The following is a 25,914-nucleotide window of genomic DNA, read 5'->3' as shown; positions in this document are numbered from 1 at the left end:
CCCAAGCAACGTTCTAGCAAACCGAATACCCCATGTAAAAAGAATTTATCTCCAGAAAGTGAAGCTTAGCCTAGACACGAGAGGCTTGTTTTTTTTTATCATTTGCAAAAACAGTGCAATTCTTCATCCTACTGGACTGAAAAAAGAGAAACCGTAGAATCCTCACAAGAGAAGCAGGAAAGCATTCGCAATTGCTGCTGTCCATTCCAGATCCGCGCATAGCAACGGGGAGCCGTATGAATTTCCTGTTGCCACACAACACATCAACATGTTTTGGCAGCTTAATAGAATTCGCTTGAAAGCCGGGAGCCGGTGGCCCACGCCTGTAGTCCAAGGCTGAGATCTGAGGATCACGGTTCCACGCCAGCTCAGTCAGAAAAGTCCCAGTGAGACTCTCATCTCCAATCAACTACTCAAAAGCCAGAAGGGGCGCTGTGGCTCAATGTGGCAGAATGCTAGCCTTGAGCAAAAGAGCTCAGGAACAGCACCCAGGCTCTGAGTTCAAGCCCTGCCACCGCCTCATGGCTTGCGTGGTCAAGAGCCAGGGGGATCAGGACAGCAGCCGGGGCCACCGTCCTCGGAGCTCGGCGGCCCGAGGGTCAGGATCAAAGCCCACTCAGCATCTCCCAGAGCCCAGTCCCGCTCTGGCTGGGTGTTGGCTGGGAGAGGCCTGTTGGTCCTAATGGCTTCCTGCCAGCTCCCAGGCTCCCCCGACGAGGCTCCTTCCTGTCTGGAATCCAACAGGGGAGGGAGAGACACCAGCCAGACTCCAACAAGGCCAGCAAGGCAGGAGCTACCTGTTGTGTGACGTGGTCACGTGCACAGGGGACACACACACGGGGACACACACACACACACACACACACACACACACACCTGGCAGCATCTGTCATCTGCTGGGTAGAATCAAGTCCTGGGTCCTGTCTACACCCAAGCACAAGGAGCCTGACAAGATTGCCAACAGCAAGGTGCCAGGACCCTGGGGACACCCGGGCTCTGTCAGCACAGGAGGAAACGTGTTCAACACGACGCAAGTCCCCAGCCAAGTCACGCCGAGGCTGTCGGGACCCGTCAATGGCAGGGGAGGGCACACCGCCGCCCCGTCCAGCACTGCGCTGAGAAGAGACCCGCTCGGCACTCCGCGCCCACTCGTTCACCCAGAAAGACTGACATCATGACCTCTGCAGAAAAGCTGGCGGAGTCTGTTCAAAAGCAACGAGAACCGAAAAGTGAACTTAGGGCTAGCAATGTGGCTTAGTGGTAGAATGCTTGCCTGACGTGGGTGAGGCCCTGGGTCCGATTCCTTGGTACCACATGAACAAACAAACAAATAAATAGTGAATTTAGAAAGATGGCAGGATACACGCTCAGTGCAGAAAACTCAATTCTTTTTCCAAATGCAGGCAATGAGTGCAGTCAATGAACATAAACCACCACTTATAACAGCATTAAAATTCCTATTAAAATTCCTATGGATAAATCTACTTAAATATGTACAACACATATGCACAGCAAATGACAAAATATTTAGGGAGTAAAATTAAAGATGTGACTAAATAAAGACCTAGTTTATAGGTCAGAAGATTCAATAATATCAGAATGCCTAGTCACCCTCAACTAGAACTACAGGCACAGTACAGTCCAAATCAAAATCCCAGCAGGCTTTTTTTTTTGTAGAAACTGAGGTTGATAATGGGAAATTCGTATGTAAAAGCACAGGTTTTACAATAGCAAAGGAAAAAAAAGAACAAAGTTGGAAGAGTATACATGACTTGAAGCATTGTTATAAAAGAACATTAACACAGCAACATGACCTTGATCTGAAGGCAGACAAATAGCTCAGTTGAGATAAATCGATCCATCTCAATAGATTCAGAAGGAGACCCACGCAGATAAAGAAATTGCTATTTGACAAAAGCCCAAGGGAAATTTAGAGAACAATACGTCTTCAACAAGTGGTACTGGAAACAGTTGGATATGGAATAAAAATGTTCATTCCAAGTATAGAAGTCAACTCAAAATGGGTCATGGAGCTAAGTGTGAGAATGCAGAAGAAAATTCTAGAGGACAACTTGAGGTATACAAAGGTTTCTTGGGTGGATGACAAAAAGTCCAATTTCCAGAAACAATGTATTGATAAGTAGATTGCATCACAACTAAAACCTTGTGCTCTTGAAAGGACTCTCTGAAGGGAACACAAAGGAACACACAGACTCAGAGAAAATACCTGGAGATCAGAACTTGGGAACCATATGTAGACAGATACCAATGGATTAAGAACCTCAAGGTGGAGAGACCGTCCTGGTTTACCTGGGCCCGTGTCACCCGGAGCCCCTTGTAAGAGGGAGGCCATAATGTTAGGAGATGAGCGATGAAGAAGATGCTAGGGCAGACTGGAGGCGGGAGCAGTGCCCTCTGAAGGTGAAGGAAGGGCCGGTGTTCTCCGGAAAAGCAAGAGAAATCATTGCCCTCCTGGCTTCCAAAAGGAACACTGCTCCAACAGCATCTTGATTTTAGACTTTCACATTCTGGAGCTACCAAGTCATCGATTCACGTGGTACAAAGCCACTCCGTTTGTGGTAACTTGTCATAGCAGCAGTAGCAAACCCGTACATCAGCCGTGTTTGATGAAAGGCTGGCAAAGAAGCCTTGAGGCTCAGTACAAAGAAAACAGGCCATGGAATGGGAGGAGCTGCCACACACTCTACAGAGACACCCTGCCAAGGAAGATGGGCAGATAGCAGGTGACAGGATGCTGGGTATCAGCCAGCGTAAGGAAAGCACAGATGACAGCGAAGGGAGATGCCAACACGCCGTGGGAAAATGCCAGATGTTAGAGAAGGGCGGAGGGACCCCAGCTGCTGGGCAATTCCATCCAAAGTTAAGCAGCACACATCACCATAGCCCCTAGCCATTTCCCCGCCAGGCAGAAACAAAAGCACAGCTCGGCATGAACGACCCTTCATGGCCCCATGCTGGAAACAAGCTTCAGATCCATCAACAACACAAGGCATTCTACACCGACGACAGAACGCAGTCACCAGGGCACCCTAGGGGATGGTGTTCAGTCCTCACAGGCGTGTGTGTGTGTGTGAATGTCCAGTCCCATGGTAGAATACACCGACACAGCCCTCTCCAGTGCTCTTGAACCACCAGATGACAACTCCGAGCCCTGGTGAAAGGCGCGGGCTGATGAGCTCCTGCACCATGGAGACAGAAAACAGAAAATGCCTGCACCCTTTGGCTACAGTTCCCTTCACTTTGCTGTGTTTTCACCCGTGCCTGGTTGAATCTGCAGATGTGGACTGCAGCTGTCAGCAGGTACACTAACACTCGTGGCCACGTCGGGAAGTGAATTTCCGAGACCCGACGGGGTGGGTGAATATGGGATCCAGAACACACAGGGGCGGACAGCCCACGATTGCATCTGTGGAAAACCGTGGAGAAGGCAAGCGAAGGATCAGAGCCGAGACCGGGGCTGCCTGGGGCCTGGGAAGCTGGGTTTCAGAGAGGCTGGGGGAAGGTCGGGGAGGTGACCGTGTTTTATTACCTAGCCCGTGGTGCTGGTTTCCCTATGTCACAATGTGCGTGCTGGAGGTGTAGTTTATTCCAGGCCTCGCCTATCGCCTGGGGCCTTAAACCTCCACTGTACCCGTAAAAGCAAGCAGATTACTGAGGTGGCTTGATCCGTCTCAGCAGGCAGCCGGGCTGTCCACCAGGCTCTGTCCCCACTCGGCCAAGGGCGCGGCGGCTCAGTTGGGGTGGCAGCGGAGGACGGGCACGGGGGGGTCGGGGGGAGCTCCCTAGGGTGGCAGCTCTGAGCTCCCAGTGCCAGCAGTCCCCTGGCTGCTCTCAGCTGCCAGAGTGAGCTGCATCCAGGAACCTTCCAGAAGCCTCCTCGGGGTGCGCGCAGCTCCCCAGCCCCGCCCCTCGGTGCCACCAGCCCGAGCCGCTCAGTCAGAGGCGGGAGCCGTGGAGGGAGGCGGATGCAGAGCTTGGGCGGCAGCCCGGGAGCCTGTGGGGTGAGTGGGGTGAGTGGGTGGGTGACAGGGACGGGAGGCGGGCGCGGCCCAGGGCGCGGCTCTCCCCGTGGGCTGGGGGCAGCCGTCCCTCGCGGGCAGGGCGCGCAGGGCGGCGGAAGGGCGTCTGAGACGGCGGGGGGGGGTGGGGTCCCCCAGATGGCGGGGGTGGGGTCCCCCGGAGCGGCGGAGGTGCCAGTAGCGAGCCCGAGCGGGGGCCCCGTCTTCCAGAAAACCATGCCGAGGCCGGTGCCGGTGCCGCGCGGCGGCGATCCCGGCTGCTCAGGGGGCTGAGATCTGAGCAGAGCCGCTCAAAGCCGGCCTGGGCGGGCAAGGCTGGGAGAGGCTTATCGCCAACCAACCGCCAGAGCGCCAGAAGTGGAGCCGTGGTTCAAGGGGTAGAGCGCCCGCCCTGAGCAAACAAGCAAAGGGACGGTGTCCAGGCCCAGGGTTCAAGCCCCAAGACCGGACGCGAAGTTAATTATTGACTGGAGAGTGAGGAAAGTCTGCATGGCTGGTGATGGAGGTTGACAGGACCTCTCCCCGTCACCACGGAGCACGCGTGGTCCTCCGGTGACTGTCCGCCTCGGAACGGAGCGGGCGGCTTCCTCCGCCCACCCGACCCAGCACCCACGCCTCGGCGGATGGCTCTGCAGAGACGAAGGGGGGCGGCCCCGTGCGGGGTGGGCTCCCCCGCACACAGGGCGGGCACGCCTCCTGCCCCGTCCCAGCCCGGTCGGCACCCGGTCCCAAAGGACACGTCCCCAGTGCCCGCGACACGCCGGGCCTCGCGGGGCGGCTCGGCCGGGCGCGGCAGAGGCCTCGCGGGGCTCGGGGGACGGAGCTGCCACCGTCCCAGCCCCCCGCGCTTCCGGCGCCTCCCGGCTGGCCACGCGCTCCTGTCTGAGCCTAGGCAGCATCTGGAGACTGGCACTCACGGTAGGAATAGCGCAGTGCGCGTGTGCTCGCGCACGTACACACACACACACGCACACACATACGCACACACACACCTCTCTGTCAACCTGGCACTTTGAATATTGGCAATGTTTAAGAGAATCCAGACGATCAGAGTGACAGCTGGAAAATTCACCGGAAAAAATGTGAAATGGAGGCATGGAACCGACGGGCGATTTTCACCTGGAAATCTCGCTGCTCTGCTCTGTGCATTGAGGACATTGGAGAGACAGCCCCCCCCCCCCCATCCCTTGCTTGAACTCACGGTGTTCGTATGCTTACATTGTTAGAGTTCTGGAGGTTTTGTGCAAAGCAGACAACTGAAATACTAAAACACACACGTGCTTACATTTATTTTGTAAATGCGACTAAAATGTCTAAGTCCATGAACGTAGTAATTCAGTGACTGGACCAAGAATCCTTCACAGGCTCCTCAATCTAAGAAATGGTTAAAATTTGCCTGCCACAGGGGAAAACGTGGATTATAAGCCAAATTTAAAGGACGCACTGGGGTTTTGAAAATGTCATTTTAATATATCGAACGCATCCTATTTGAATTGATCTTCGGAAGACGTAAGATGATGCGGTAAGTGAGCAGCTCTGTGTGAGAAACAGGATGAACTAAGCGCTGAACCACCCAGCGGATGCCGACCCGAGAGCCTCTCCTGGGGAAACTGAGGCCCGGGGAGGAGAGAGGCGGCCTTGGCACCCCCAACCTCCTGTGCCACGTCCATCCCAAGGGGGCCGGCGGGAAAGCCAGGGCCCGGCTCCCCCACAGCCGAAGCCGCTCCAGTGTGGACCCAGACGCCCCCAGCTCCCCTCGGAGGGCTCCCCGCCGGATTGGGGGGCCCTCGCAAAGACCAACTCGGGGACCTGGGTCAAAACCTGCCTTGCCGTGACTATCTGCCCCACGTCCGGAGGGCCACCCCCACCCCAGGGCTCCCCAAAGCCGCTCCCGTGGGGGCTTCCCAGGGCAACATGCAAGTGTGCTCAGGAGGCACCGTGATTGACGCGTCACCAGGCTGAGGTCCGTCCGATCCAGCGCTTTCCAACCAGCCGGAACAAGACCCAAGAACTTTCCAGAAGCGCGAATTCTCAGCAACCCCTCGGCGTGGTGCTGGGGGTGGCAGGGCTCCGGAAAGCGGCTTCCACGGCCATTCCAGATGGGGGGGAACCGGCGACTACGGGGAACACGACTGGCCCTTCCACGGCCCCCGCTGGCTTTCCTCGGGGGGGAGGGAGGAGGGGGGCAGCCGTTTCCTCCTCACCTAGGACAAGCTCTTCCTTTCCACCCCCCCCCCGGGCCCCAGAGCCCCCCTCCCCGCTCTGGGTCCGTGCCCTCGGCTCCACCCCTGAGCCGGAAGCTTCTGTCACTGCCCCGTGAGGTGAGAAGCGGAGCCATCGCGAGCCAGCGCTCCGGGCGAGTCCGGGGTCCCCCGAGCCAGGCGTCTGGAGCCCCCCGGGGGTCCGGGTGACGCGTGGCCCCGACCCGCTGCCCCGACGCAAGAGGTGGGAAGGTCCGGCGGGCCGGGCTGGAGCCCCGTGTGTTCACCGTCCCGTCGAGACCCAGCCGCGCCGGGGACAGAGCCCGGTGCCCCGGCGGGGACTCGGGGGCCGGGGTGGACTGCGGCCCTCCCTCCTTCCCGTCCCCCCTTAAATCTAGGGTTAGAAATGGCCACGTCCGGGGCTCATCCCCCCTCTTCGTTCTCCGGCGAGGCTTTGCGGGCCCCGAGGCGGCTTGGACCGGGTGGCGCGGTTAGCGTCCCTCCGCCGAGCCGCGCTCTCCAGCTCGCGTGACGTTATCAGCCGCCCGCACCCCCGTGGAGGTTTCCAGAACGGGAGGCGACGCTCCGAGCGTGATGGACGCGTCCTCCAGAGCAACTGATCTCTAGGCTCCAACTTGATGCCGAACGGAGAGACGGTCGCCCTCCCGGCGCTCCGGATCCCCGGGTCCGCGGGCCGTGCGCTGCCTCCGGCGGCCGCTCCCGGGGGAGCGCGGCCTCTCCGTGTCCCCCGTCACCGCAGCCCCCGATCTCTTCTCACCGCGCCCCCGGCCCAGGCTCCCCGCGTCTGTGAGGCCGGGTTTCCGGGCAGGAGGGCCGAGAGCCGGGCACGCGTGTCGGGGTCACAGCGCGGCCCCGACCCAGCGGCGAGCCGTGAGGCCTTGCTCCCCGCGTCGGCTGCACGCCCCCTCCCCCCCCCCCCCCCCCCGTCCTCCCAGCAAAGCCCTTCACAATCACAGCCGGCCCGGGCATGGCTCCCGAGGGTGGCCCTAGCCTGGGGGCCACCTGGGGGCTTCATGAGGAAAGCTGACCTCCCCTCGGGGCCCAGGAAGCTGGACTTGTAGCCGGGTGTGGACGGGGTGCTCAGGTTCGAACTCAGGGCCTCACGCTGGGAGAGCCCCCGGCCCAGGTTATCCGCGGTCCCACGCCGTCCCCGCCCCGCCGGGGGCTTCCAGGCCGGCGGGCGGGGTGGCCCTGGGGCGCGGGCCCTCGAGGACCGTAGCCGGCCACAACAGGGAGCCACCGGCTCACCTGGGAGGAGGCGCGGTCACCCCTGCTCGCCGTCACCGGCCGAGGACGGCACTGGCCCCCGCCCACGAGGGCCGTGGGGTCTGTTGGCGCCTCGTGGCGCCTCCAAGGGTGGAAAGGGAGGAACGGGAGCCCCTGTGCTGTCTGGGTCTGAACCGGAAGAGCTGTGGGGCGCACCCAGGGGCTCTGCGGGCGGCCGCCCGGCCTCCATGGGACCGGTACCTAACATACAGCTCCCGTTCCCCAGAAGGCGGCAAGCCCCCCTCTCCGCCCACGTGGGAAGAGGCGACTTGCTGGGGAGCCTTTCCACGGCTTCCTCGACCGCACGGGTTCAAGACACCGCCGCGCAGCCTTTCCCAGAAGCCGCCACAGACGCAGAACACGTCCGTTGGACTTTCGGGTGATTTCCACGCGTCACGAGGTGGTGTGTTTTAGAGTGCCCAGTGGGTGGTATTTCTGGGGGGCCCTGTGTGGTGTGTTTTAGGGGGCCTAGTGTCCTACAGTCTTCGTCACAGGTCTGGCATTTTCTAATTTTCCACCAACGTTGGCCGAACTGCAAAATGCCGCAGATGAGAAAAACACACACACTAAAATAACAACCAGGAGAAGGTGTGCAAATATAAGAAGTAATTTTATTGCAATATATTGTAGCTAAAGTGGTCTGAGAGGACAGGACATATTTTGGTCTTCGGTACAAATTGCAACAACTTGGAGGGGACCAACGGGGGCGGGGGGGGGAGGCAATGACAGAAAGGACAAATTGCATGGGGTGAGAGGTGGAAACAGAATCACATGACCTAGACACAGTCCACAGGCCTCCCGTGGCTTCCTTCCAGAACGGCCCGTCCCTCCCGCGAGAGGCCCTCGAGAGGCCCGCACGGCGACCCTGGCCGGGGACAATCTCCAAGCCAGACTTTTCTTTGGCGAGAACGAGCCCGGCTGGCACCGGCGGCCTTCCGTCACCCCCGGGGGCTGTGCTGACTTCCCCCAGGGCAACCCGGCTGGGGCGGGGGACAGCACCAGAGAGCCTTCCCCACGGTGGAGCAGGGGCGGCAGAGCGGTGTTCACAGTGAAGGGCCGGGGGCTTCCTCCCCACACAGAAGGCGGTCCTCATCCCCGGTGTCCCGGAAGAGCCGGGCAAGGAACAACCCCCGGGGGAACCGGGCCGACCCCTCCCACCGGCGGGGACCGCAGACACCCCCGCCCGGGAGAGCTACAGGCCAAGCCCAAACCGCGTCCGTGGACCGGAGTGCCGGCCCGAGACCCCGAGTCCATTGCACATTTTTCCGTCGGTCCGGCCCCGCGCAAGGCCGCTTGGCTGAGAGGGCACGGAGAGCTTCGATCCGGTCCTTGGAACAAACGTAGAGAGTTAGCACCACGGCCATTCCGGCCGCTGCGGTCCGCTGCTGTCCGCTGCGGTCCGCTGCGTTGCGTCTGAGGAAGGAAGTCTTGGTTCTGCGTGTGTTTTCCAAGCAGGTGGCCACAGGTAGTGCCGGCGAGAGGCCTCCGGAGGGACAGGCCACCTCCGCCGCGTGGGGGGGGGGGGGATGACAAACCACAGCAAAGAAGGCCGCGGGCACTGAGTTTAAGGTTCTTGGCCAGGACAAAGGAGGAGGCCGGGCGGGGGAGCTCGGTACCCCAGTGTCGCCTTCGGGAGGCTGCGGAACACATAGCACCACGAGAGAAGAGGAGGGGCAGAGACTCAGCACCAATGTTCATCGTTATTACCCACAGAGGGGGGGTTCCCTGCCCGGCGAGCGGGCGAGAAGCACAGAAAGGAAGCAGTCGGCACGCGTCGAAGCTGTGTTTTCATCTAAATGGATGTAAGGCAAAAAAAAAAAAAGTATCCAAAGCTAAAAAAAAAAAAAAAAAAAAAAAAAGGCGACCGGGAGGCAGGGGGCCTGGCGCCCTCCGGAGGCAGCCTGGCTTCTTGCTGACCCAGGCGGATTTCCAATTTATTGCACGTTACTGACAGGCCGACCCGGGAGCCGCCGAGAGCTGGCCTCGTCCCCCATCTGCCCACTCTCCCGGGGGGTGGGGGGGGTGGGGTGGGGCTGAGGGGCGAGGCTGGGCTTCCACGCACGTGATTGAAAGTCAGGCACACGTAACATTTATAACAATACAATACAAATATTTACTTAAAACTCACGCGCGCGCACACACACACAAACACATAAGCACCTTTAATCCATCGGAAAGGCACACAAAGAATGACATTTGGCCTCGAAATGGATCGTGTTGAGGGTTGTTAAACGAGAGGCTCGGCGACCTTTACCAGCCCGCCTCGAAACATCTTTCTGAAGGTCAGGGGAGACGCACATCTTCAAGTTGAATTTTACCAGAAGGGATCTTCAAATACCGCAGCCCCGCCTCGACCCCCGGCAAAGGGTCCCCGATCGATCGATCGATCGGTGATCCACGGCTGGGCTGGGGGAGGCGGGGGGCGGGGCGGGGGCCGCTCTCTTCCCTGTGGCACGTGGCGTGGGCGGCGGGGTCGGCGGTGGGCGTCGCCGAGAGGCTGTGCTGTGGCTAGGTCATGTGATTCGGCTCCGGGGGACACGGCTCCCGCCCTTCGCTCTCCGGGCGCGTGGGGTCCGGCGTGGGGCCCGGGTTTCGGCGGCGAGAGGCCTTCACCGTCCGGGACACTCAAAAGCGGCGTGCTGAGGTCACGAGGTTGCAGGGAGACCGGGGCTCGGCGGCTCCTAGCCCACGAAGCAAGCCGGCCCCACTTCGAATCCGAATTTCTGCGACGCGTCGCCGAAGTCGTTGAACATGATGTCCACGATGGGCACCTGCTCCACCTTGGGGGTGTCGATCTCCAGAACCGTCTTCTGGTAGCCTTTCTTGGTCTAGGGAGGCGGGGGCAGGCGGAGGAGGAGGTCAGCGCCTTGGCCGGGCTTTGCAGGGCTGACCCACCGCCTGCCACCGGCCGCACGGCCTCCCAGCCCCGTCCGCCATGTCCATCCCCGTGTCCGTCCCCGTGTCCGTCCCCGTGTCCGTCCGCCATGTCCGTCCCCGTGTCCGTCCCCGTGTCCGTCCGCCATGTCCGTCCCCGTGTCCGTCCGCCATGTCCGTCCCCATGTCCGTCCCCATGTCCGTCCGCCCTGTCCGTCCCCGGCTCCCACACACGTCTCCTGCACACAGGCAGCAGGTCTGGCCCTGGCGGGGTGGGGGTGGGGGAGGGTGGGGGGTGGAGCTGAGCCAAGGGTGCTCAAACCTCCCCGGCCTCCCACAAGCCCCTTCCTAGTCTGGGATGGTAGAGCCTGGGCGCCAGGGGAGCCAGAGACGTCTCCCCAAACTTCCCCCCTGCAGGAGGCAGGTGGCGGCTCGGCGGCTCCCGCCGAGACGGACCACAGAGCGTGCGGGGTGTGCGCAGAGCCAACGCCAGGGGCTCCTCCATCCCACACAGAGAACGGCAGCGTTCACTCCAGCGGAGTGCGGGGCCCTCCTCAGAGTGGGGTCCCCGGGACTGCCTGGAGCCCAGGCTTGTCAGCCCAGCGCCAAGTCTTTATTCTCGGGCTGGAGATGGGGGGGCTCCCCGCGCCGGGCTCTCGCGCTCCGTGTCCCGCAGTGCGGGGAGGGAGGCACCCGGCTGCTCTGAAGGAGCCCCGCCTCGTCGCTCGGGCTGACCTGGGCCCGCCCTCCCGCACGCTTCCCCTAAGACGAGGGGCCCTGGAGTCCACATCTTTCCCATAATCCTCAGGGCACTCGGAGCCACCTCTCCTGGACCAAGGGCTGGAGTCTGGATCTGGCTGCACGCAGCACAGCACAGGGACCGGCGGAACTCTGAGGCCGGAGGCGCAACGGCAGACCCAGCTCGTTCAGTGCCTGGCTGCACAGGTGGCCCACACAGGTGTGTGCCCTCAATCCCTGAGCTGGAACCCCGACGCCCAAGCCAACAGTACGGGGTAGAGTCCTCACAGTGCCCGGACACAGGAACCCCAGGGACGCCCCTCGCCCTTCCTCTGCTGCACGCTGACATCACAATTCGTGTGTCACCCACGGGAGGCCCTCCCCAGCCCCCCGACTTCCGGCCATTGCAACTGCGGCACTGAGAGCAACAAATGCCGGTTTTGAAGAGCCGCGGGGACGATTCTCCGGCCCGGGCCTCCCAGAGCCGCCCCTGCCCGGCGGGGCCACGCCCGGGTCTCCCGCCACAAGCCCCCGGCGTCGTGACAAATTCCTGTTGTTCTGAGCTGCTGACCTGTTGCCAGCGGTGAGCGCGCCCGCTAAAGACCATCCACTCTCTACACCTCTGTCTGTCCTCCACGGGCAAATGGAGATGGAGGCTGACTCCACCGATGTGGAGCGTGGGGGCGGGGGGGGACCCCGGGCAGTGCTAATCCCCCATCCCACGGGTGGAGGGGGGGGGGCGGAGGCCCGCGCCGACAGGGCCAAGCAGCAACGGCATCCATCTCTCCCCCGCCCCGGGGACGGCCGCGTATCGAGCTGTCAGACAGCTTCACCTGGATTTACGGGGCCCTCTGCTCCAATTATCAGAGTGCTTAGAGCGGGGTGTATTTAAAGTAGGCCGCTGCTCTGTTACCCCGTTATTCAAGAGGCATAAATAAGCATGACGGGTTAGCCACGGGCCCCCGGGGGCACACAAAGCCGCACAAACAACCGTATTTATGCCGAGCGGCTCGGCGGCGGCCCTCTTGCCGGGCGATGTGTGCCCCTCCACGGGCCCGGCCGATGCGCGGCCCCCGCCAGTCAGCCTACGCCCCCGAAGGTCGCCATCGGGGTTCTGATCCCGGAGGCTGTCATTCCCAAGGGGACCAAGCGGGCCTCCCCGCCGCGGGCCTCCCGCAGGAGAGGGCTGTGCCGTTCCCCACCGTGGCTCAACTGCTCGGGAGTCGAGGAGGACAGGGCCCTGGCTGGCATGACGCTCCTCCTGGGTTCCCAGAGCTCAGGGTGACCTCCCGGGCTGGGACCCGCCGTGCCGGCGGCGGGGCTTGGCCGTGTGGGGGCGTGGCGGTCAGGAAGCAGCAAGAGCCGTGACGGACCCCAGGGGGCTCCCCGGACCCGAGGATCTCCAGGGCGGGCCCCGCACGCACGCACGATGCTGGGGCCAGACCACGCGGCCCGTCCGCCCCACGAGCCGCTCTGAGCACCCTGACCCCAGGGGGCCCTGGCCGCCGGGCACGGGGCAAAGGGCGGGCGGGGGTACCGGTGACCTCGCCTTGGCCCTGGCGGGGTGGGAGGCTTGGGCAAGGTGCTCCCGGGGACCAGTGACGTCAGGAAGCGGCCGGAGGTCACCGGGCTCCCGGCCTGAAGGGGGACACGTCAGAATTTCCATAGCGCGGGCCCGGATACCGGCTCCACCCATCTCTTGGGGGTGCCAGACCCCCGTGACCGAGGAGCCGATCCTCAGCCGTAGAGTCACCAACGGCCCCAGGAAGGGGTCGGACGGAGGACCTAGGGCCACCGCCCTCCCCCCCCTCCCCCCCGCACACGCTAACCCCAGCCCCGCCTGGCCGCGGGCCGGGGCAGCCCTCTCCTGGGGGCATCTGCTGGGTGCCCCAGCTCGGCCCCAAGCCCGCGGCGGGGCCCCCGGCTCGGGTCCCGGCCCACGGGCGGTGCACGCGCGGAGCCGCCCCCCCGGGGAGGGGGCCGTGGACACTCACGGCACAGCCGTCCACCAGGGCCCGGATGTAGGGGCTGTTGTCGTAGGACATCTCCTCGTCGTTGGAGCCCAGGAAGCGCAGGGCCTTGTCGTAGGCGCCCGTGGCCGCGTCCTGCCAGGCCACCGACTGGTAGCAGTTGTAGGTGACGTTCTGCCGGGCCGAGGCGCTCAGCAGCCGCAGGAAGGTCATCTGCACCACGCCCACGGGGTTGCCCTCGGCGTCCACGTAGGAGAGCTGGGGAGGGGGGAGGGGGTCAGAACCCGCAAGGCCCCCCCCTTCCTCCGCCCCCCCCTGTTTCCTCCCAGGGAAACATCCAGAAACGTGTGCCTCTGCAGACCTGGAGGCCGGGGAATGGGCTCTCAGAGGGGGTTCTGGGGAGCGGCATGAACCAGGCCCCCTTCTCTCCAGGGACCCCGGCGATCTGCCCCGTGCCCCGTGCCCCGTGCCGGGCCGGCCAGGCTCGGCGCACGGAGCTGTGTCCTGCTTCTGCGGAAGGCTGGGCGCAGTAGGACGGGAGCGTCAGGTACCCCCTGACCCCGGCCCGGGCAAGGCTGCCCGGCGTCCCCCTCGCTCTCTCCCCCAGGGCCGCTGCCTGTAGCGGGGGCGGGTGAGCCCCCCCAAAGGCCGGCTGCGTGGACGGGCCGAGGCCTCCGCCGGCCGGCCCTACCCATCCCGGCGGTGCGGGCTCACGCGCCACCTGGCACCCAGCACGCGCGCCACGCCGCTCCTGAGTGACACGGCCGCCTGGGGACCCGCCCCGTCTGCACGTGTCCGGGGAGAGGGAACCTCTCTTGCTCAGAAACGTGTGTTAAATTCACACAGACCGTCTAGAAAGATGTGGGGCGGGGGGGGGGCGGGCTCTGAACCCCCATCATTGAGTCGGGGGGCTGGGAACAGGTGGCCCTGGGTGACCCGGTCAGTGTCTGGGGAGCAGGGCCACAGAGCCGGGGTGACTGCTCTTCCCTGTGCCCCGGCAGCCCCGAGGGCGCCCCCGGCCCGGCCTCTGCGGGGCTCCTCCCTCTGTGGGGGGGGGCACCGTCTGCTGACATCTTTGGGTGTCAGGCTGCTCCTGGCTCCAGCCCTACCGTGGCGCGCACCCCCACCGCGTGCAGACCCCCCGTTCCCCGTGTCCTGTGCAGCAGGCTGGCCCCGAGTCCCAGGGGCCTGCACCCCTTCGTGGCCCCCACGGGAGCCTCGATGTCTCTGTCACCGTGCCCGAGGCTGGCAGAGCAAGGGGCTCGTGGACCGTGTGAACGCACGGGGTGCTCAGGACGTACGAGGCCCTGGCCGGGGCGTCCGGGGGACTACAGGGTTAGAGGGGACGTGAGACACGGGTGACTCGTCGAGGCCGAGCTGTGGTGGGGTCCCCCAGTGTCCCCTTGGAGGTGCGGGGGGGATCGTGGAATGGCGCCTGGCGCGGCTTCCATTCCCTCTCCCAGGGACGGGCTCCGGAGGTGGGCGCGGCCTGTGCAGCAGGCGGCGGAGGCCCGTGACCGTGTCGGGAAAGGGCCTCGTGCGACACCTCCAGCAGCCGGGGCGGGGCACCGGGAGAGGGGCGGGCGCAGAGCCCCGAGAGACGACTCTCGGCGGGGGCGTGGCTCCCTGAGGAACTCCACGGTCCCGGAGGCCTGAGGCACCCTGGCTCCAGGGACAGAGCCCAGCGAGACTCGGACTCTGTGGGCCTGGCTCCAGGAAAGGCCTGCACCGGGCGAGGCGAAACACTTGACGTGGGTGGTTCCAGCCCTGGCCAGGGGCTGCGGAACCGGCCTTGTGGTAGTCACAGTTAGAGCAGGGGGGAGGAGAGGCTGGATCAGGACCCCGCCCACCCCCTTCCTGGGTGGGAGGACACCCGGGAACCTCAAGCACGCGCCACATTGCCAAGACGGCATCCGCAAAGCCCATGGCCGGACCTGTGGAGGAAAGGTGAGTACCAACCAGTATGCAGACCGCCGGCGCTCCTGGAGGAGACGTGACTGACCGGGAAGGAACGTGCGCGTGCCAGGCAGCGGTGCGTGGCACTGGACACAGAAGGACCCGCGGCCCCGGCACCCTGAACTGACTCCGGGGAGGCCCTGCCCTGAGGGGACGGGGCGGGGGGGGGGGGGACCTGCAGCACCGCCCAGACGGAGGGCGGGGTCCTGGGGAGAGGCCTCGGCCGCTGCCCGTCCACTGCGAGGTGCAGAGAACCAGAAACGGGGCGGTGGACGGGCCGGAGGCAGGCCGGGCCCTTGCGCTTGTCTTTTGTGGGGGCTTGGGGGTTTTGTTTTGCCTCTGCCCAACTCTGCACCTTCCATCCTGTGAACCGTCTAAGCAGACGGAGGGGCCCTGTTTCCGTGACACCCACCCCTTTCCTCAGAGCGAGGGGTGTGGGTTGAAGGGAGGCCACCAGGCAGGGGCAGAGGAGGGGCCGAGCCCGGGCGGCGATGGCCGAGACAACAGCCAAGACCGGCTGGCTCCCGTGGCTGTCCCTTCCCTCGCCCACCCAGCCCCGCTCCGCGGATCTCCCTCCCCACGGGCCGCTGCCGGGGTCCTTCTGTGTACCAGCGGCTCTTCTCTGAAGAGCAGAACGAGGCAGAGCAGAGGGAAGCGGGCAGGAGAGGAACGAGGAGGCAGAGGAGGAAGCCTGCGGAGCTGCGGGCGTGGACGGCGGGCACAGGCCTGCAGCGGGGCGGGGCGGGGCGGGGCGCTGAGGCCCCTGGGAGAGCTGGGGATCCTGGCGAGGACTCGGGGCTACGGGACAAGGGCTTCCAGAGGCGGCTGGAGCCCCGGGGCGGGGGAGAGCGTGGTCTCTGACCCGGAGAGGCTGCCCCGGTGCTGGGCTGGGGCCACCGCTAGGGGGCCGAGGGCCAGGCTGGCATCACAGAAGCCGCCGGCGGGCTGCTCCGCGGACCCCGCGGGACGGAGCTGCCCACCCGGCCCCAGAGGCGGCGTGAGGAAGGTCTGGGCTCGGCTCTCAGCCCTGCATCGCGGCAGGAGAACCCACGGCGTCGGGGCTCCTCCCAGAAGAGAGCCCGAAGTGAGGCCCCGCGGGGCCGAGGGGAGACTCCCCACGCGGAGGCCATCCCCGGCCCCCGAGGGGGGAGGGCGGCCCGGGGGGAGGCGTGGCGGCGCCGGGGCTGCCCCAGGAAGCTTCCCCTCGTGTAAGCGGCCCGGAGTCGACCTCGCCTGCCCCGCGTGCCCCCCACGGCCCGGGCCGCGCCCTGAGCGTCCTAGCCAGCCGGGGGGCGGGAGGGGGCGGGAAGGCCGAGACCACGCCGGTGAGCGGGAGCGCGGGAGCGCGGGCGTGCGTGGGCCCGGCGGGGCGGGCGGTCAGCCCCATGCAGAGCCAGCGGGGCGCCGGGCCGGGCGGCAGGCAGGCCGCCGGGGCGGCCACTTACCAGGGCCCCGCGTTTGAACTGACTGTACCAGGTGGAAGGCTGCTCTTTGGGCCAGCGGGCCATTTTACTCTGCAAGATAGGAGACGGCGGGGTTGGAGGGACGGCCGCCGGGGCCCGCGGGCCGCCTTACCAGTTTCCCGCGCTTGAATTCACTGAACCAGGAACCCGGGGTCTCTTTGGGCCAAGAAGTGATTCGGGCCTACATGTGGGGCCGGGGTGGGGAGGGAGAGAAACAGAACGAAGCGTGGTTACTTCTGCCTCCACGGGACCCGGAACCTTCCTCCCCTCCCCCCGCCCCCCACACACCCCGCCTCCCCACGAGAGCAAGGCCTGCTGGGAGCCGAGGACCGGTGGGTCACAGGGGGTCTGGACATCTTCAGGCCGCCCGGGTGGTGTCAGGCAGCGGCCAACGCGGCCACAGGCAGGCCAAGATGGCCGGGAAGGTGACAGGGACCGGCACGACCGCTGCACAGGGGTGCCCTGGGGCGGGTCCCCACGGGTCCCCCCGCCCCATCCTCACCCCTGCGGGCTGGTGTGACACAGTCAGACCCACTGAACGCACGCGTGTGCACGTGCGTGGCCTCCGCATTTGCACAGCGCGGTGCGTCCGTATGCAGCGTGGGTGCGTCGCGGCCCAGGCACCGTGGCAGGCACCCAGGGCAAGCCGAGCCGTGGGCTCAGGGATGCGGGGGGGGGGGCGGGGGAGGAAAGGGCGACTGAGCACCCCGCTAGCATGCATGGCGGCGGTGGGGGGGCTTTCCCAGAAATCAACCACCACGAGCGTGGAAGGAAACAGCCCCAGGGACAACCGGGACCCAGCTTGGACTGACCGGGTCCCCGGAGACGGCTGCCTGGGACCCAGGAAAGGGGCTCGTGGGGAATCCACACCCCATACTGGGCCTTCTCCGACCCTGAGCTGGCCTGGGTGGGGCATCTGGCCTGCTGCTTACCCAGAACCCTCCACTCCTCGCCCTGCCGCCAGGCCGAGCCCAGCCCCTGCACGCACGGGGTGGATTCCGGGTGGTGGATGTGGGGGGGGGGGCGGGGCTGGCACAGGCTGTGCCCGCCTCCTGCCTCCCACCTGCTTCGGGGCCACAGAGACCCAGGTCTCAGAGAGGGCGTCTGCACGCCCGGGCCCGGTGCGGCTGCTCCACGCCCGGGAGAACCAGGAGAGCCGCAGGGCAGAGGAGGCTCCTGCAGGGGACATCACGCCCAGGCTCGAGGCCCAGGAAGGTCTCTGACAACCGGGCTCCAATCAGCGCCGCTGGCCAGAGGGAAGGAACTGAGAACCATGGAGCCGGTCTCTCTCTGTCTCTCTGTCTCTCTGTCTCTCTGTCTCCCCCCTTCCCTTCCCCACGCCCCTCGTGATACTGGATTTTGAACCCAGGGCTTTGTGCTTGCTAGTAGGTACTCTACCACTTAAGCCACACCCACCGTCCCTTTGGCTTTTTATCTTCCTAATAGGGTCCGTCCCTCTGGCCCAGGCAAGCCTAGACCTCAGTCCTCCTCCTTTAATGCGTGCCTGCCCTGGGGCCTGAATTCAGGGCCTGGGCGCTGTCCCTGACCTGCATTTTGCTCAAGGCTAGCGCTCTACCATTTAAACCACCGCGCCACGTCCAGTGCTGCTGTCTGAGTAGTTTCTTGGAGAAAAGGGTCTCACGGTCTTTGAAATGCGATCCTCTGGTCTCGGCCTCCTAAGTAGCTGGGATTACAGGCGTGAGCTGTGGGTGCCCGGCCAGTCCTCCTTTTTATGTTCCTCACATAGCGGAGAGGCAGACACTGCCAAGTCCGGCTGGATTAGCCGGCAGCTGACAGGCCGGCCCAGCTTTACTGACTGAGGCGGAGGAGACCTCTGGGGAGAACTCGATGGCTCGATGGCTCTCCCTCCAGCACACACCTGTTTGCTTGCCACACGGAGGCAATTAGGAAGCTGCGGTCTGCGGTGGCCTCCAGGGAACCAAGGGTGGCGGCCACTGGCCCCCCCCCAGGGGCCCCCCTGTGTGCCACAGGACCGAGGCGTGCCCTAAGGCTGGGGTAGCTGTCAGCTTGGTGACAAGCAAGGTCTTGTTCTCTCGGCCTATCCTCCAAGTGACCTCTGCCCCCAACATCCACAGCACCCCCCCCCCCCCACCATCCCAACCCCAGAGCCGGCGTCCCGAAAGCCGCGGCGGAGACTGCGGGAGGCAGTCCCAGCTCTCCACCCACCCCCAACTTCTTCCCTGATCAGACTTCAAAACAATGTCGGGTGCCGGAGGCCTGGCCTCCATCCCACCACAGAAGCAGCTTCTAGAAGGTACCTCAGGCCCCTTGATCCCATCTGCCCCCACAGTGCCTTGGGACTTGGCTGGTCTGGGTCAGGAGATCCGCTGAGACCCCGGGTGAAGGGGCCTGGCAGGTAGCAGGGGGGCCCTGGGGGTCACCAGCCCCGGCCAGGCCGCTGACACAGCTCTTCTTACCACGTGGGGAGGACCGCGGAAGACCGCGCTTGATTCCCAGGCGGGCCGGCCTCCCGCCGTGCACACCCAGAGCACCCCCAGCCCACGGGCGACGGACACTCACCCCCTCCGACTTCTTGTCTGGGAAGACACAGGTGGCCCCTCCGGCGGTGAAGTTGCAGTAGACTTTGAAGGAGTCCCTGGAGCACCCTTGGTTGGGATCCACCCAGTATTCGCCTGGATTTCGGAGACAGCGAGGCCGACTCCTGAGCACGGCGGAGCCCAGACGGCTGCGGGAGCCGCCACGACCCCGCAGGCTGGCAGTGACACGCGGGGTCACGGCCCTAAAAGCCCCCTGTGCCCCCCCCCCCCCAGTCTGCATTCTGCGCTTCCCACCGAGCCCCTAAGAGACACAGCCGGACTCGTTGGCGTGGGCACGGTCGCAGTGTGGGACACGCGGGAGGTGTTTGGTGACCAGGGAGGGAGGGGGTTCGCAGCCAGCGCGATGGGCGAACAGAGGCCCGCGTGGGGAGGGCTCGTTCCCAGTTTTCAGGTGAGAAACACCGAGGTTCGGAGCGAGGCAGGTACCCACCGGAAAAATCACGAAGACAAGACGGGAGGCGGGACTGCCCCACCGCTCCCCCCAGCCTCCCTCCCCCCCCCCCCCGACACCTCATGCTCCACAGGTTAACGGGGGTGGGGTGGGGGAGGGGGGTCCGGGCCCACCCAGCCCCGCCCCTCACCATCCGGGAAGTCGGGGTGGCAGAGCTGCAGGTCCTTGCAGGTGCGGGCGGGGTTCTGCTGGGTGCCCAGCGGCCGCTTCATCTGCTCAATCTCCAGCTTGAGAGAGTTGAGCGAGCCGAAGATCTCCTCCATGCCGTCGGCGTAGTCCAGGTAGGCATCCCCAGCCCCGTCGTCCAGGAGCTGGCTGGCGTCGATGTTCCTGCGCGTCCTGGACGCGTGGATGGGCAGCGGCTGGATGACCTCGCCCGGGGGGCCCTGGGGGGGGGGGGCGGGAGAGGGCAGGAGTGGGTGGGCGAAGACGGGGCAGGTCCTGAGACCTGAGCGCTTCCCTCCTCTGGGGTGGGGGGAGGAGGGGGGGCGTCACCCCTCCGGCCCCTTCTCCGCAGCCGACCCGAGCTCGACGCTGCAGTCCACTGTGGCTGAACACAGCAGGGCCACGCAAGCGTGCCCATGCACACATGTGCACAGGTGCAAATGCACACTTGCACACACCATCAGCGTGTGTACACACCCAGGACAAACACAAGCACACCCCCCACGGGCATATACGCGAAAATGCACACGCCACCCCTCCCGCAGACATGCATGCGTGTACTACCCACACAAGCCAGCAAACACACAAATCAACCGCACGCGCGCACACCCCACGCGTGCGCACGCCAACGCATACGTGCACACACACACACCTGAGCACGTGCGCACCTAGTATGAACACACCCACAACGCACGCCCACACACATACGGGCACACACAAACCAGCACACACGCACAGACAACTCACACAACGTGTAAACACCTGCAATACCTGAACATGCGTGCACGGGCACAGACATGCACACAAGCAAATGCATACTTGCACGATCAGACGTGGGCAAGCACACATCACTCAGTACACACGTGTGCACATGCACTGATGTGTGCATCCACACCCCCCCACACATATAACACACATGTGTGCATGCACATGGACACAGTGCATTCTCTCCCCCTCTTCTGCTCAATGAGGCTCCCCGGGAATGAGCCAGGGAGGCTGCTGTGGAGGGGGGTCTTGTGTGACCCATCTCCCCTCTGTCTCCAGAGACCAGGCCCTGGGCACGGCCCGTGGGTGCCAGGACCACTCAGAAAGCGAGCCCCAGGGACCTTCCCTCAATGCCCAGCCCCCCTTCGGCTCGCGGTTACTCACGGGAGGCCCAGGGAGCCCAGGGTGTCCTGTCTCTCCCTTCGGGCCGGTTGGACCCTGGGGAAAGAGAAGAGAATCAGAGTTTTGTCACAGACGTTTAGGATGCAACACGGCCCTCAGGTTCCACCGTGGTGGTGTGGGGACGAGGGAAGGCTGGCAGGGCCTCCACCGGTCCAGAGGCCCCGAGGCAGGACTGGGGGAGGGGGGGAGGGGAGCACCCTCCAGGGCAGGGAGCGAGCCTCAGGACTGGGGGGGGGAGGGGAGCACCCTCCAGGGCAGGGAGCGAGCCTCAGGACTGGGGGGGAGCACCCTCCAGGGCAGGGAGTGAGCCTCAGGACTGGGGGGGAGGGGAGCACCCTCCAGGGCAGGGAGCGAGCCTCGGGTATGTTGGGCCAGCTTAGAGACGCCTATTTCAGAGTGAGGACTTGATTTGAACACAAACACTTCTCCGGGCCGCGAGGGACAGGCGAGTCAAGGCCACAGTGAGATCCCGTCTCACCCGAGTGAGGAGGACTGGACTCAGAACGAGGAGCACTGCCGGCGGCTCACACCGGTCCTCCCAGCTCCCCGGGAGGCTGAGGTCTGAGCCTGGGCAGGGACTGATTCCCAACCGACACCCAAGAGCCGGAAGTGGAGGTGCGGCTCAGGTGGTCAAGGGCCAGCTTTGAATGGAAAAGCTAAGGGACAGTGCCCAGGCCCTGAGTTCAACCAAATAAAGACTTAAGAAAGAGCACTGGGAAAGGAAGGACTCGCCAGCCGGAGAAGGGGGGAGGACTGCCATTTGTGCACACAGGGTGCGTGTGTATGTGTGTGTGTGTGTGCGCGCGTGTGTGTGCGCCCACACAGGGGAGCCCTACTCAGCCGTGAAGAGGAACGGAAGCCCCCAGTCTGCAGGGGAGTTGGGTGGGGCTGGGGGACGCGCGGAGACCCGGGTAGGCCGCTCTCAGCCCAGGGCACAATGTGAGAGCGTGACTCCATGTCATCATGGTGCCGAGGGGCTGGAGGCACGACTCAGGAAGGAGAGCGCCTGCCCGCCGCGCCCCGGGCCCCGAGCCCGAGCCTCGGGCTCCCACGCCGGAGAAGAGGGCGAGGCTAACTGCCCTGGCTGGGCGGTGACGCGCGCTGCAGACGGGGATCGACGGGTCACCGCGCACCCCGTGACGAGGGGCAGCCAAGACGATCCATTCAAGGACCTACTAAGTGGAGGGGAATGACAGTTTGACGCCTGAAGAGGACCGTAAGGAGCACCAGTGACACGTGGCATGACGTAACAGGAGGGAGAGAGGAAGGAGAGAGGCGGAGGAGCACGCGCGTGCCCAAAGCCGTCCTCACTCGGGGACGCTTCCGTCTACTGGCCCCTCACCAGCCCCACCAAGGCGGGTCACTTACCGAAGAGCCTTTAGCACCTTTGGGACCTGGCGGACCCTGTAGAAACCAAGAGCCAGAATGTCAGTGGGCGGCGGGACCCCCCCGGGCCCGCGTCCTGCTCGGCCCACGCTCCCGGGGGGGCCCCCGTCCTGGAAACAGGAGGAGGGCCCCGGCTGGGGTGCTGAGAGGGCAGTCCCCAACTCTGCGCCCGGGCCAGCTGCCCCTCCTCACCAGGCTGGCAGTGCGGGAGAGCCGACCCCCTTCCCCCAAACACCTACGGGTGGTCTCCACGCCCAGGCAGGGCTCCGAGACAAGAGGCTCTCCTGCTTCCCCCGCCGAAACCAGGGCCCAGGGCCCCCACTCGCTGCTTCTACCCCTGGACACCCCAACCTCAAGCGTACGGACCCATCTACCCGGCCCCCACCCCCCAGCCATCTCCCATGACTTCCTGTAACTCTCAGCTCACATCACCCGCCTCCCACCTTCCCCAGGGCCCCCCCGGGGGACCGCGCTCTCTCCCAGATACCCACCGGCAAACCAGGGGGCCCCGGGGGGCCAAGTGGGCCGGAAGGACCAGTGATGCCCTGAAAAGAGAAGGTTGTATATTATATATCAGCCTTCCGACAGGGAGGCCCGGGACCGTCCAGTCCCGATTGTCCCGTCCCTCGGCTCCCTGGAGACCCATCCAGAGCCGGTGTCGGGCTGCCAGCGTTACGAGGCCCAGGCACACCGGGACGAGAGCCATCTTCCCTCGCTGTGCCTGGCTGGTCTGAGCGCCGGCGCAAGCCTGACGCCCCGGCCTCACCGCCCCGTCCACACTGCTAGAATGGAAACGATCTCGGGGCCCCGTGTGCCCTCCCGGCTGGCCTTTGCTCTAGCATGAACCGGGGCAGGGCCTGGGGAGAGTCGTGGGGGTTCCGTTTCCTCTCTTCGCCTCCTCAGAGCTGGAGACTTCCGGACAGCCCCGCGCCGCCCGCCTTCCCCGCCAACCCGAAGCCCGGCACGGGCTTGGCTTGCGTCGGCCGCGGGGGGGTGCCGGGACGTCTGCGTGCGTGCCCGCGTGGAGGAGGCCCACAGCCCAGCCCCGCCCCCCCCCCCCCCCCCGCGGCGGCCGGGCACCGCCGGTCACTGGCCAATCTGCCTGTGGCTGGGTGGAGGAAGGCGAGCAGACGGGGAGCGGGCGGTGGGTGGGTGGGGGGGGGCCGCTGTCCCTCTGGCGGTGAGCATCTGGTCAGTGCACAGAGTCACCCTCCCCTAAGGGGGCCTCCGCGGCCCGGGGACACCGGGCAGCCGGGCAGCGGCCAAGTCCAGGGGAACTGGGGTAGACGGAGCCGGGTTCCACGAGTCTCAGCTTTCCACACTGTGCACCAGCGCATGGTCTCGGGGAAAGGTCTGTTTTCTCCCAGCCTGCTGGGAAGCCCACCACTCTCTGTGTCCCCTGCAGCCAGGCGGGTGAGGACCAGGCCTGGGTCAGGTGGCCCCAGCTGGCTTCCCTGACGTCGGGGTCAGGGGCTCCGAGGGCCACCCACGGCCACGGGCTGGGATACGGGGGGACCCGGGCCCCGGCGGTCCCGTCGACGGAGCGGCGGCCCAGCTCCCTGGGGGCTCAGCCACGCGCGCCTCCCACTCACCTGCTCTCCCTTGGGCCCGGAGGAGCCCTGGGGGCCGGGGAGGCCACGGTCGCCCTTTTCGCCCTGCTCGCCCGGAGGCCCGATGAGTCCGATCAAGCCTGGGTGGCCCTGGTGGGAAAGGAGGGCGTGAGGGGCGTTTGCACTAAAGCCGATCACGCGCATGTCTTTCAAGAGAAAAACGCTGGCCTGCGTCTGTAACCCCAGCGGCGTGCGGGGGGGAGGGGTACAGGCCAGAGGGTCTTATGCGGTCAGAGGCCAGGCCAGCACTGGGCACCTGCCCGGCAGGTGCAAGGCCCCGGGTTCAAACTTCGGTACCGTCTGTCCCCCCCCCCCCCCCGAATTAAAAGAATAAGAGAACCATGCATGGCATCTGTTTTATTTGTTTTGTAGGAGCCCGTAGAAAGGTCTGGAAGGACACCGGAGCTCGAGAGCCCCCTGGCGGGAGATGTGCGGATGGGGAAGAGCGAGTCCTCCTTGCCTTCTCTAGGGGCAGCGGTTTGGCGCGTGGCTACGTTTTATAGTCGTGAATGGGTCAGTGTAAGCAAACCGGAGCCACCGCCGATGACTGAAAGCTGCGCGGCCCCAGAGGAGGCCCCCCAGCGCCGCGCCGGGCCGGCCGGTCCTCGGTCCCCCGAGGCGGGCCACAGCCCGGGGGCAGGCCAGCCCTTGCCCCTGGTCGTCCCTCCCCCCGCCCCAGGTCCCCCCAGCGCCGGGCACACTCCAGGGGGCCGCCCCTCCCGACTCACCGTGGCCTTCGCGCTTCCGCAGGCCCCCACGTCCCACAAAGTGCCGCTCACCTTTTCACCTTTGGGACCAGAGTCTCCTTTGAGCCGGGCAGTCCTGGGGACCCTGTGCGGGAGGCAGGGGGGGTCAGAATCCCGGTCTCAGGGTCTCGGGACAGCACCCCGCACTCTTGGGCTCCCTTGTCTCTGTCTCGGGACAGCACCCACACTCTTGGGGCTCCCTTGTCTCGGGACAGCACCCCCGCACTCTTGGGGCTCCCTTGTCTCGGGACAGCACCCCGCACTCTTGGGGCTCCCTTGTCTCGGGACAGCACCCCGCACTCTTGGGGCTCCCTTGTCTCGGGGACAGCACCCCACACTCTTGGGGCTCCCTTGTCCCTTGTCTCGGGACAGCACCCCGCACTCTTGGTGCTCCCCTTGTCCCTTGTCTCAGGACGGCACCCCCGCACTCTTGGGGCTCCCTTGTCTCGGGACAGCACCCCGCACTCTTGGTGCTCCCTTGTCCCTTGTCTCGGGACAGCACCCCACACTCTTGGTGCTCCCTTGTCCCTTGTCTCAGGACGGCACCCCCGCACTCTTGGGGCTCCCTTGTCTCGGGACAGCACCCCGCACTCTTGGGGCTCCCTTGTCTCGGACAGCACCCTTCACCTTCGGTGCTAGGAGGGGACATTACTCACCATGGGGCCTGGTGGACCATCAGACCTGGGGATCCTGGAAGACCTTGTTCACCCTGAAACACAGAGACCCCCCCCGTGTGAACCCACGCCTTGCGCCAGCAGCCCTTGCCCCTCCCAGCTTGCCTAGCCACTTACCACAGGGCCGGGGATCCCTCGCAGGCCGTCGGGCCCTGGCTTCCCGGGAGCCCCCTGGGGGCCAATGGGGCCAGTCTTCCCAGGAGGGCCATCCAAGCCCGCTTCTCCCTGTGGAGAGGGGGTCGGGGTGCTCGGGGCTCTGGGAAGCTGGCCCAGGGCTCCCGCTCAAAACCCCGGGTGCTGCCGAGAGGCCCCCGGCCCCCCGCCCTCCTCGGGGGCTGCCCTGGCCACTGCCCATCCAGCCCGCCCCCGCCCCTGGTTCCTGGCCTTGCTGACCAGGCCAGCGCTCCAGCAAGCCCTGAGCGGCACGGCACCGGACGCCCTCCCGCCGCGCAACAAGGGGTCTCCGGACAGAGGCCCCCTCGGGATGGCCCCGGGTCTCACGCTGACAGTCCAGGGGCCACCCAGAGCCCCGCCACAGATCCTCCTCCGCCGCCAGAGCCCCAGGCGGGCGCCAACTGCACGCTGCCTCCCTGGCTTCCTTGGGCTG

At 65.1% G+C, this 25,914-nt stretch overlaps 2 protein-coding genes across 2 annotated transcripts in view; both read right to left on the bottom strand.

The window, feature by feature from the left end:
• Positions 1–8,116: 8,116 nt before the first annotated feature.
• On the bottom strand, positions 8,117–25,662 carry LOC125353302 (collagen alpha-1(V) chain-like). The gene is made up of 13 exons (XM_048348877.1): positions 25,597–25,662; positions 25,425–25,532; positions 25,290–25,342; positions 24,667–24,718; positions 23,870–23,977; positions 22,769–22,822; positions 22,260–22,295; positions 20,874–20,927; positions 19,690–19,945; positions 19,071–19,183; positions 16,642–16,710; positions 13,135–13,368; positions 8,117–10,356 (listed from the first exon to the last, which is right to left on the bottom strand). Exons 1-13 carry the CDS (start codon positions 25,660–25,662, stop codon positions 10,210–10,212), a joined length of 1,350 nt encoding a protein of 449 aa, XP_048204834.1. The 3' UTR covers positions 8,117–10,209.
• Col5a1 (collagen type V alpha 1 chain) overlaps positions 25,445–25,914 on the bottom strand; it is a 106,470-nt gene continuing 106,000 nt past the window's right edge. Inside the window, 1 exon segment of the mRNA XM_048345803.1 lies at positions 25,445–25,532. The gene's annotated coding sequence lies outside the window, so the exon portion shown is untranslated.

This window comes from Perognathus longimembris, chromosome 1, assembly GCF_023159225.1.
Source record: "Perognathus longimembris pacificus isolate PPM17 chromosome 1, ASM2315922v1, whole genome shotgun sequence".
In the NCBI taxonomy this organism is placed as follows: Eukaryota; Metazoa; Chordata; class Mammalia; order Rodentia; family Heteromyidae; genus Perognathus; species Perognathus longimembris.
The sequence above is the reverse complement of the archived record's forward strand: the minus strand, read 5'-3'. Positions and strand labels throughout refer to the sequence as shown.

Coding starts and splice junctions, on each gene's coding strand:
- LOC125353302 (XM_048348877.1), bottom strand. CDS start 25,662: ATGGGCAGTGGCCAGGGCAGCCCCCGAGGAGGGCGGGGGGCCGGGGGC. Junction 24,719..25,289: donor ATGGTCCACCAGGCCCCATG/GTGAGTAATGTC, acceptor CCTCCCGCACAG/GGTCCCCAGGACTGCCCGGC. Junction 20,928..22,259: donor AAGGTGCTAAAGGCTCTTCG/GTAAGTGACCCG, acceptor CTCTTTCCCCAG/GGTCCAACCGGCCCGAAGGG.